At 37.6% G+C, this 12450-nt stretch overlaps 1 protein-coding gene across 1 annotated transcript in view; it reads right to left on the reverse strand.

The window, feature by feature from the left end:
- The window catches only part of LOC126236653 (ionotropic receptor 25a), a 485919-nt gene that overhangs the window by 360505 nt on the left and 112964 nt on the right, over window positions 1–12450 (reverse strand). The window contains exon 4 of the mRNA XM_049946121.1: window positions 4705–4864. Within this exon, the coding sequence (XP_049802078.1) occupies window positions 4705–4864 (160 nt within the window). The remainder of the gene's footprint in view (window positions 1–4704; window positions 4865–12450) is intronic.

Below are 12450 nucleotides of genomic sequence, written 5' to 3' on the forward strand. Positions count from 1 at the left end.
CCTCCTTTCCTAATTTTATTGCTCCCTCTTGTTCTGTCCATATTATATCCATCTTGACATCCTTTAAATCTCGAGGTTCTTCATGTTCCTCCTCCACATATCCATTGGAGTTTACTAACTCCTTGAAATATTACTTCCACATCTCCTTGATTTCTTGTGCATTCTCAGCTTCATTTTCTTCTTTATTGATAATCCTGACTATTTTCATCATGCCTCTCTTCTTATGCTAGGCCATTCCTTACAGGACCTTCTTACTCTCCTCACTGCCTGCTTCTGTCATTTTCCTCCACTCTTCTATCTATTTCCTTTTCTTTGCTTCTATCAGTCTCTTAGCCATTTTCTTCTTCTCAGTGTATTCCTTTTTTGTTTCCTCTGTAATCATATAAGGAGCTATCTTTTCAATTTTTCTTGTTACTGGTTCTACAACACAATTTTTCTGCTGCTTCCACCATCATTGTTTCGAACTTTCCCAGTTCCTCTACTGACTGTGTTTCATCTTTTGTTATACTGTTCTTTATTATTTTCTGAAATTCTTTTTTGGATATCTCTTCTTTCAACTTCCACACTCTTGTCCTCCTTTCATGCCTTTCTGCCCTCTTTTCCTCTTTAATCCCTCTCACTGTCACAACTAAAACATGGTGATTACTACTTGAGGCTACAGGAAGTGTTGGCTACAGGAAGTGTTACATGACATCCATGACTGTACTCCTTTTGTTGTGGTCACATATCAAGTAGTCTACCACAGATTTACTCAAAAGATCATGACTACATTATGTTAGATGATCTTCCTTCTTATACCAAGTGTTGCCAATTGTTAGTCCATTCCTTTTACAAAAGTCTTCCCTCATTGCTACTTTCCTACTCCTTCACTCTCAGTATGTCCTCAAACCCTCCTTTCCTTGCCCACATGGGTAATTAGGTCTCTCATTACCTGAAAGTCTGTCCAGCTAATTATCTTGGCATTCCCTCTTCAGTGTCCTCCTTATCATTAGTAGAACTGTTACCATTATTCTTAAATTATTGGCTTTCAGCCAGAACTTTCCATTTACATAGTTACAGTTCTTTAATTCACATTATTAACTTTTGCTGAATTGCAGATATAGTATCCTTCTCTGTAAAAATATATATTAAAAAACAAAGATGCTGTGACTTACCAAACGAGAAAGCACTGGTACATAGACACAATAAAAAAACACACAAACACACACACAAATTTCAAGCTTTCGCAACCCACGGTTGCTTCATCAGGAAAGAGGGAAGGAGAGGGAAAGACGAAAGGATGTGGGTTTTAAGGGAGAGAGTAAGGAGTCATTCCAATCCTGGGAGTGGAAAGACTTACCTTAGGGGGAAAAGGGACAGGTATACACTCGCGCGCACACACACACACACACACACACACACACACACACACACACACACACACATGTCCATCCGCACATATACAGACACAGGCAGACATGTGTAAAGGCAAAGAGTTTGGGCAGAGATGTCAGTTGAGGCGGAAGTACAGAGGCAAAGATGTTGTTGAGTGACAAGTGATATACGAGGGGCGGCAACTTGAAATTAGCGGAGGTTGAGGCCTGGTGGGTAACGGGAAGAGAGGATATATTGAAGGGCAAGTTCCCATCTCCGGAGTTCTGATAGGTTGGTGTCAGTGGGAAGTATCCAGATAACCCAGATGGTGTAACACTGTGCCAAGATGTGCTGGCTGTGCATCAAGGCATGTTTAGCTACAGGGTGATCCTCATTACCAACAAACATTGTCTGCCTGTGTCCGTTCATGTGAATGGACAGTTTGTTGCTGGTCATTCCCACATAGAAGGCTTCACAGTGTAGGCAGGTCAGTTTGTAAATCACGTGGGTGCTTTCACACGTGGCTCTGCCTTTGATCGTGTACACCCTCCGGGTTACAGGACTGGAGTAGGTGGTGGTGGGAGGGTGCATGGGACAGGTTTTACACCGGGGGCGGTTACAAGGGTAGGAGCCAGAGGGTAGGGAAAGTGGTTTGGGGATTTCATAGGGATGAACCAAGAGGTTACGAAGGTTAGGTGGACGGTGGAAAGACACTCTTGGTGGAGTGGGGAGGATTTCATGAAGGATGGATCTCATTTCAGGACAGGATTTGAGGAAGTCGTATCCCTGCTGGAGAGCCACATTCAGAGTCTGATCCAGTCCCGGAAAGTATCCTGTCACAAGTGGGGCACTTTTGGGGTTCTTCTGTGGGAGGTTCTGGGTTTGAGGGGATGAGGAAGTGGCTTTGGTTATTTGCTTCTGTACCAGGTAGGGAGGGTAGTTGTGGGATGCAAGAGCTGTTTCAGGTTGTTGGTGTGATGGTTTAGGGATTCAGGACTGGAGCAGATTCGTTTGACATGAAGACCTATGCTGTAGGGAAGGGACCGTTTGATATGGAATGGGTGGCAGCTGTCATAATGCAGGTACTGTTGCTTGTTGGTGGGTTTGATGTGGACGGATGTGTGAAGCTGGCCATTGGACAGATGGAGGTCAATGTCGAGGAAAGTGGCATAAGATGCTGTAACTTACCAAACGAGGAAGCATTGGTCTGTTGATAGACATAATAAAAAACACATACATAAATTTCAAGCTTTCGCAACCCAAGGTTGCTTCATCAGAAAAGAGGGAAGGAGAGGGAACGACGAAAGGATGTGGGTTTGTCTGCCTGTGTATGTATGTATGTGTGCAGATGGATGTGTGTGTGTGTGTGTGTGTGTGTGTGTGTGTGTGTGTGTGTGTGTGTGTGTGTGTGTGTGTGTGTGTGTGTGTGTGTGTGTGTGCACGAGTCTCCTTCCCTCTTTCCTGATGAAGCAACCTTGGGTTGCAAAAGCTTGAAATTTGTGTGTGTGTTTATGTGTTTTTTATTGTGGCTATCAAGAGACCAACGCTTTCTCTTTGATAAGTTACAACATCTTTGTTTGGAATGACTCCTTACCCTCTCCCTTAAAACCCACATCCTTTCGTCTTTCCCTCTCCTTCCCTCTTTCCTGATGAAGCAACCGTTGGTTGCGAAAGCATGAATTTTGTGTGTATGTTTGTGTTTGTTAGTGTGTCTATCAACCTGCCAGCGCTTTCGTTTGGTAAGTCACATCATCTTTGATTTTAGATATATTTTTCCCACATGGAATGTTTATATAAGAGAAATGAAGTGCATGTTGCAGAAAATGGCAACAGATAAGAATACAAGATGTAAAAGTCATTTAAAATGGAAAATTCCATAAAACACTAGCAGTAAAAAAAATAACAAAAATTATGAAACACAACCCTTCTCTTACGAGGGCTGTCTGAAAAGTTCTCATCCTCGCCCATAGATTGCAGCACTACTTGTGTGACATTTTCCCCCTCACATGGGTACATGTGTTAGTAGACATCATGTAAAATTGCAAATCATCCCAGGTAGGTGTTGAATGTAGGCAGTCATTTGAAGCAGTTGTGTGCCTGGTGTTGTAAATGGAGAAAATTGAGTGTTGTTATAGTGGTTAAATTCTTTGTAAAAGAAGGTTCAGCACTGACCAAAATTCATTTGGGGCTTGCAAACATGTATGGCAACTCTTTGCCTTCAAATTCCACCATGAAGAAATGAGCAGTAAAGTTTATACGTAACAATGAAAGCATCCGTGATGATCCACTTGAAGGACATCAAAAAAGTGCAAGCTCACTAGAAATCATCAACAAAGCGCTTAATATGATTTTGGAAGATCGATAAATAAAGGTGAATGAAGTTGCTAATGTTCTAGGGATATCAAACGAATGTGTTGGTCACATCTTGCACCAGGAATTGAATGTAAGAAAGGTTTGTGCAAACTGGGTGCTATCTGTGCTCACTGTGTACAAATGTGTCTTGGCAATGGGGAAATTGAGGGATTTGCATTATGAAGTGCTGGAACATCCACCATATTCCTCATATTTGTCTCCCTTGGTCTTCCATCTATTCTCAAAATTTAAGAAATTCCTGAGCGGTCAGCGCTTTTTGTGCAACCAAAGAACAATTGTGGTTATATATATTGCACCTTGCAGCACTTCCAGAGGAACACTACAGACAGGGAATAATGGTTTTGGAACATTGCTGGATTGATATTAGAAAAATAGAACTTGTCTGGAACCATAATTTGTCATTTTTACTATCAGGACGAGCACTTTTCAGGTTGTCCTGTTACATATGAATGATGTGTGACAGGAGCTTTAAAGCTATTGGTCTTTTTCCTGCTGTGAGAAACATTCTCTCAGACAAATACATCTGTGTGTTATGCATCAAATTGGTGAAAGTGAGTGTCTGCCTATTCTGTTTATCCAAATAAAACAGTTTCTGTGTCAGTCATTTGTTTATTTTGGACCTATGCATTTCAATGGTTAACACTGTTATCTTGAATTGTTTATTTGCATGGCTGGTGTTGGTGAAGGGTACAGACATCTTTTCAGAGTTGCAGACCTAAGGCAGTTTAGGTTATTTTGCATTTTTTGAGGGACAGCAGAGTTGTAAAAAGGTCTCCATACTGTTGTCCAATGTATGTCCTCTCCACTGCACATTATTTGTACTTATCAACAGTCGCTGTCCTCAGAATGCCGTCCCTTAAGAACAGAATATTCATTTATCCCATTTTTTGTTTATTAGTTCTGAACTGTAATTTACACATTGTAATGTTAATGAGAAGATGAGTGTAAACATTAATGCTGTGCACTGGGATTACATACCGCAGATCACCTTCTTGCCCACAGGATGCAGAGACTGTTGGCAGTTCCAAGGCTCTTGTGAAATACTTCACTGCTTCAGAAGACACATCTTGTAATGTTGTATCCAGTATGATATGAATTTTTTTATTCTGATCAATTGATGAATTGTATCCAAGACACACTACAAACAAATATGTAAATCTTCAGTCAAAAATGGCACACATGTGATTAAAAAGAATACACAAAATCAAAAAAATCAAAAAATTAAGGATTATGTTTTGCACAAAATGATATATGACAGACTTTTACATCATCATCATAATAATCATCATCATTATTGTCATTGGCATTAGGATCAAGGTATCAAGGTGGCAGACAAGGTGATAGTTCATCAAGTTTCTTCATGAAATAATGTCAATTTTGCTGTTAAGAAGGAAAAGTATTTAAATTGTAAGGAAGAATTCCCTACATTGGATCAATGTGTGTTGAGTTACAGTTTACAATCAGTGCACTGAAAATGGACATCTCAAGTCTTCAGGTAAAAAGTAAGTGAGCTGAATACAGTACAAGTTCTGCAAAGCACACTGTCTGTCACTGAAAAGCAGACAAAAGTTACATACTGAAACAGCATACAATAAGTGCAAAATCACACTAAAAGTGAACATACCATTAAAATAAATTCTGCTCACAAAAGCCCCTTTTAAGTTTTATATAGTAATAGTACAATGAGAAATCTCAAACCACATAAAAAAGAAAGGGAAATTGAAAACAAAGTGCAACAAAGTTGTATTCATCCTCAGAAAGAAAAATGCAGCCATGACTGTGGCCACTTACAGTGTATGGTACTGTAGGGATTCACAGCATAATGCATTGACCAATTTTATACTCAGGTAGTTTAACAACACAATTTCTTATCTGTTCCCCCCACCCATACACTGCAATCCCTCCCCTTCCCCACCCCATCCAGATGGCTGCTTCCATTCTACATGACAGCTGCATTCTGGTGCAAGAATACCAGACATAGTGGTCGTGTGTGTGAGGCAGGCTTGCTTGTGTAAATGAATATATGTGTGTGTATCTCTTTTTCTGATGAAGGATGTGACTGTAAGCTAATGTGTAAGAGACTTTTAGTTTTACCTATCTGTTGTTATTGTAATATGTAATAGGTGTTTGGCATGAATTACTAACTCATGTTTGTGTGTTTAATAATAATAAAAATAAAACACAAGCTACTTTGAATCCATGATTAGGTATGGGATTGTTTTTTGGGTAACTTGACAAACATAGTGTGGACACTAAAAATACAGAAACAAATCATTCGAAATATGTGCACTGCAAATCATAAAGAACCATGTCTTATATATGATGTTTACATTTCTGTAACCTGATACGATCCTTGATACTGCATAAGGAAGTTTTTTGTTCTGAGTTTTGGTCTGTAGGGATTCACCATATAATGTACCAAGATTGAGGTCATTAAACAATATCAATCACTCAGTACCAATTTTTCTTTTGAAAAGTTTGATGCCTCATTAGTCTGAAACTGCACAATACTTGGTTCCCCAGAGGTACTGAAATATGCTGAAATCAAACCACTCTTGAGGAAGGGATCAAAGGAGATCATGGGAAATTACCATCTATCTCAATTCTCCCAGTCATATCCAGAATTTTTCAAAAACTTGCTGTTGCGCAAATCCAAAACTTCATCATATTCTGTTTATTCTAAATAATCAATTTGGTTTCCAGCAGGGGAAAAACAGCAAAGATGCAGTGAACAGTTTCATTGAGAAAATAAGTACATCATTAAACAAGAGAAATAAGGTGGCAGGAATTTTCTGTGACCTCACAAAGGCGTTTGATTCTGTAAACCAAGCATTGCTTGCTTAAAAACTTGAAAAGTATGTCATTAGTGACAGTGCCCTACTATGATGTTATTACCTTTTTGTATACCAGACATGAATTATTTGAGGGGAAACCATTTTGTTTATTCACGTGATACTAGAAAAAAAGACAATTTTATGCTCCCCATCCATTGCCTCAAACTGTATGCCCATGGACCTCAATATATGAGAATGAAAATTTGTAATAAATTAAAAGGGAACAAGCTAATGCTGATGAATTTAGGTCCACTTAAATAAAGCTACATGAGGCACTGACACTGAAACATTATTACTCTGTGGCTGAATTCATGCATGACAAACTGGAAATTTGAGCTGGATACAACATGTTATATATTCCAAGAGATATCATTACAGTTTTATTATTTATTTTAGTGATATTATTTATAAGCATAAAAATCACTATAACAGTATTATAAATTTTTGACATGTCTCCTCTTCGCAAACCAAATGAATTGCAAATGTATGTCATGAGATAAATAAACCACAATTCTAATAACCTCTGGAATGTGGCTGGTGCATTCTTAAGCCCAAACAGCATCCAGCAATGTTAGCAGTTCCCCATGGAATGGTGAATGCAGTATTTGGCTAGACTTCTGGAACTACTTCCAATTGGTGATAGCCACTCTTTAAACCAATCACGAAGAATTATTTACAATGACAAACATTGTCCAATGTTTCTGTTATATTTTAATTAGGATATGCTTCCATCATTGCACTTCCATTCAGATATTGGTAATCACAACAAAATCTGTATTTCTTTGCCCAATCTTATGACTGCTTTGGCACACTTACAATGGGCACTCCCCATGGACTATCACTCTCTTCAGTAATGTCATCCTTCAACTGATGACTGGTGAATTCCTGCAGCATTGCTTGCAAGTACTGAGATACCTGTGTATGGTTTTTCGTACATAGGAGGATTATCCTCTATTGGGATTTGATGCTGTCACACATGTGATACTGTTCATTGCCCTCTAGGACTGAAAAAAATTCATGAATTGTATTAACAGAGTTTCCATAGCTATCCTGTCTTTCCCTCTTAAAAGCTGCATTTGCTAGTGCAATGCAGATGCACTGACAGTTTGCTTGTGGTGAAGGTCTTCACAGTCAACCTATGTAAATCATCCTCAATCAAATGTTCATATCGGCAATCAATAATCATTTTAGCAGATCTGTTTTGCCAGAACAGAAAAAGTCTATACTTACTGGAACCATGTAATTTCTGTCTACTTCACGCAAGAGTGCCACTCTCCTATGTACAGCGTGCCACACTCCTATGTGCAAAACAATGTGAAGTATCCAATTTGTCATTGCGTCCAACAGATATATAACACACAACATATTGTTTGCTCACCCAGAGTAATTTCTGCACAATTGTTGTTACCATATCATACAAATTGAGATTTAATGAATGTGCACACAAATTGTTCAGTTCCACCTTCTTGATTACAAACCTTACAACAAAGAGTCATCTCCAGTGACTGTTACCATGTGGAACAATGGCTAACTGAGTTTGATAGCGTGCTGTGAAAAATCAGTTTTTGTGTGATGTTTATTCAGAAAATCCAGCTGCAGGATTGCACCATATCCTCAGCAGCATGGGGGAATACTTACATATATTGCCAAAAATTCCTTGTTCCACTAAAGAAATTGAGCAATGTTGTCCCAAATGATGGTACATCAATGCCCCCTCTACTTAGGACCACGCATAATCAACATTTGTTGGCCTTCCTTCATACGCAACGAATGGGCTAGTTTTCATTGTGCAGACCACGTATGTTGGTTAGTTTTTCTCTCTTCTTCCTCAAAACTCTGTGTGTTTGTGATTTTTCTAATTTCATTTCTGTCATGTAGATTTGGAGACCCTAATTTTCTCAGGTCTTTTTCCATCTGTTTATACCAGTTAGTTCTTCTAGTTTTGTTCTTTAAAAATGTATGAATTTTGTGCGTTAACTTGTTTGAGTCCATTCTTTCTAAATGCCCCATGAACTGGATTCTTCTCATGTGCATTGTGCCTGTTATTTTGGAGATATTTTTATATAGTTCTGCATTTGGTTTTGGATAAAGCACACCATCTTTAGTTCTTGGTCCTAGGATTTTCCTCATTATTTTCAGTTCTTTCACTTCTAATTACCTTTTTAGTGTTATGTGTTAAAGATTTAGTGTCTCAGATGTGTAGAGAGCTTCAGGTTTAATTACTGTTGTGTAGTGCCATATTTTGCAGATCCATGAGAGACTCTTTTTGTTGTAAACGTATTTTGTTAACTGAAACACCATCTCCATTTTCTGGACTCTTGATCTGTTAGATTTCTTTTCATTACATTTTTCTGCAATCCATTCACCTAAATATTTAAATTCTTTTACTCGAGAGATGTAGTTATTACCAGTTTTGAGATCAGAAGGTGCATCTTTGACGTCAGTCAAAAATTTTGTTTTTTCAAAAGAAATTTCTAATCCAATTTTTGCTGCCTGCTCTTGTAATAATTCTAGCTGTTTCTGTGCATTGGAATTGTCTTGGGTGATCAGTGTCATGTCATCAGCAAATGCTAAACAGTCTAATTCTATGCCCTTACATTTTGGTCCCAGTCTGTGTCAGACAACTTTTTCAAGAGCACAACTGAAGAGCACTGGGGACAGTCCACCCCCTTGTCGTACTCCTGTGTCTATTTCAAATTCTGTGCTCAATTCTCCCATAAATTTTACTTTGGATTTGGTGTCTGTGAGTGTTTCTTTTACAATGTTTGTTGTCTTTTGATCTAGTCCAAAGTCTACTAACACTTCAAAAAGGGATTCTTGGTCTGTACTGCCATATGCTTTTTTAAAGTTGACAAACATGATGACATAACTTTTGTTTTAAGTACTATGCAAATATTTCATTGAATTTTTGAAGTTAAATATTTGTTCTACGCATGATTGACCTTTTCTGAATCCACCTTGGTATTCATCTAGTTTTCAATCCAGCTGAGGTTCTGCTCCATTTAGTAGGGCTTTAGACACAATTTTGTATGTTATTGACAATAAAGAGATTCCACAAAAGTTTTTTGGGGTCTGTTTTACTTCCTTTCTTGTACAGAGGATGTATGATTGCTGTATTCCAATCTGTGGGGATTTTTTCAGTTTTCCAGATATCTACAATTTCTTTGAGTTTTTCAATAAGATTTTCTCCTGCACTTTTCCATTATTCTGTAGTGATTTGGTCTTCTCCTGATGCTTATCTTATCTTGCTGTCTTATCGATTGACTGAGTTTAAATCTGTGACACACTGTACTTGCAGGTTCATAGAACTATACAATTATGTTTTGTAATAGATCTGTGCTTTAGAATTTGTTACATATATATCATGATAACAGATGTGAAATTTACCGAACTATCAGTTTAATAAGACACAGCTGCAAAATACTAACGCGAATTATTTACAGATGAATGGAAAAACTGGTAGAAGCCGCCTCGGGGAAGAACAGTTTGGATTCCGTAGAAATGTTGGAACACGTGAGGCAGTACTGACCTTACGACTTATCTTAGAAGAAAGATTAAGGAAAGGCAAACCTACATTTCTAGCATTTGTAGACTTAGAGAAAGCTTTTGACAATGTTGACTGGAATACTCTCTTTCAAATTCTAAAGGTGGCAGGGGTAAAATACAGGGAGCGAAAGGCTATTTACAATTTGTACAGAAACCAGATGGCAGTTATAAGAGTCGAGGTGCATGAAAGGGAAGCAGTGGTTGGGAAGGGAGTGAGACAGGGTTGTAGCCTCTCCCCGATGTTATTCAATCTGTATATTGAGCAAGCAGTAAAGGAAACAAAAGAAAAATTTGGAGTAGGTATTAAAATCCATGGAGAAGAAATAAAAACTTTGAGGTTCGCTGATGACATTGTAATTCTGTCAGAGACAGCAAAGGACTTGGAAGAGCAGTTGAACGGAATGGACAGTGTCTTGAAAGGAGGATATAAGATGAACATCAACAAAAGTAAAACGAGGATAATGGAATGTAGTCGAATTAAGTCGGGTGATGCTGAGGGAATTAGATTAGGAAATGAGATACTTAAAGTAGTAAAGGAGTTTTGCTATTTGGGAAGCAAAATAACTGATGATGGTCGAAGTAGAGAGGATATAATATGTAGACTGGCAATGGCAAGGAAAGCATTTCTGAAGAAGATAAATTTGTTAACATCGAGTATAGGTATAAGTGTCAGGAAGTCGTTTCTAAAAGTATTTGTATGGAGTGTAGGCATGTATGGAAGTGAAACATGGAGGATAAATAGTTTGGACAAGAAGAGAATAGAAGCTTTCAAAATGTGGTGCTACAGAAGAATGTTGAAGATTAGGTTGGTAGATCACATAACTAATGTGGAGGTATTGAATAGGATTGGGGAGAAGAGAAGTTTGTGGCACAACTTGACTAGAAGAAGGGATCGGTTGGTAGGACATGTCCTGAGGCATCAAGGGATCACAAATTTAGCATTGGAGGGCAGCGTGGAGGGTAAAAATCGTAGAGGGAGACCTAGAGATGAATACACTAAGCAGATTCAGAATGATGTAGGTTGCAGTAGGTACTGGGAGATGAAGGAGCTTGCACAGGATAGATTAGCATGGAGAGCTGCATCAAACCAGTCTCAGGACTGAAAACCACAACAACATACCATGATACTAAATGGGTAGAACCTATTAACTACTAACACCCCATCTTATTCTATAATTTGCTCCTGTGAATGTGTAAACATTATGCAGGTCTTGATGTCACTCACATCCATCTAGAAAGTATTTACTGAAGTTAACGAAGGAAATGTTGGCCTGATGTACTCAACTATGCCCTTTAGCTACACTGTCTAAAGAATCATCCTAAGAAATACCAAATTAAGATCAGCCTGAAGACGCCTAAATATGGTGAAATGCATACTTGATAAATAAAAAAACTAAAATTGCAACCAAGACTGTTTTCAACTAATACTTTATTCATTTTGTAGTGTCAAAACATTTTTTTTGGTGTGTAGCTGGTGTGGTTTGGATTCATGGGCCAATCCCCACATCGTAAGCTTAGGTCCTAATATTTTTTCATTATTTTCTCCTTTCATGAATCAACATATCCTCTGGTTTATGTGGCTGATTTATTTTGTGTTATCTGTACCCATCATTTTGAGTTTTTTGAGTTGGCTCACTCATCGTACATCTGGACTCAGAATTTTTTTTTCTCTTCTCTTTTGAAGAGGTAAACTTGTTATTTTTAATTCTACTAATTTACATTGTCTCTGCACATATTTCCATAGTTTTAGTGTTGTAATATTGGCTTTGTATCATTTGCTTTGTGACAGAATGTTACACAGGTCTGAAAATCTGAATGCCATGTCCTGATAAATGAATATATTATGGCTTGTATAGTAGATATTTTTATTATGTTTTCTGTAAATTTTATGTAGCAGATACTTCTATACATCTATATTCTACCTTTTGGCATCATTTTGTACAACGTTTGGCAAACCTTATAGTAAGTCACACAATATTGTAAACACATTGTTTCCAAATTTTGTGAGAGGGATATTGTGAAGGGACATCCTCCTTTAGCATTACTTTTCTCAACAGAAGTAGCTGATACCAGAAATATTTTCGAATTTTGAACAGGTTAATATTATCTCAGTTGTTTTTCTAAAAAATTTCATATGATTATGTACATGAGGTGTTATATTTCAAGCTAAAATCTATAAAAAGAAATTACTTTATTTTTATTGTTACAATCAATATGTACTAGCTCTGTATGTACAGTTAAAATTATTTTTCTTAGAATCATTTGAAATTACTAAATGTTTGTCACACTTAAAATTTCTATTGTTAATTACACAATCTGATATTGTTTATTATGTTTATTTCTG

The sequence above is a fragment of the Schistocerca nitens genome, chromosome 1 (genome assembly GCF_023898315.1).
Source record: "Schistocerca nitens isolate TAMUIC-IGC-003100 chromosome 1, iqSchNite1.1, whole genome shotgun sequence".
NCBI lineage: Eukaryota > Metazoa > Arthropoda > Insecta > Orthoptera > Acrididae > Schistocerca > Schistocerca nitens.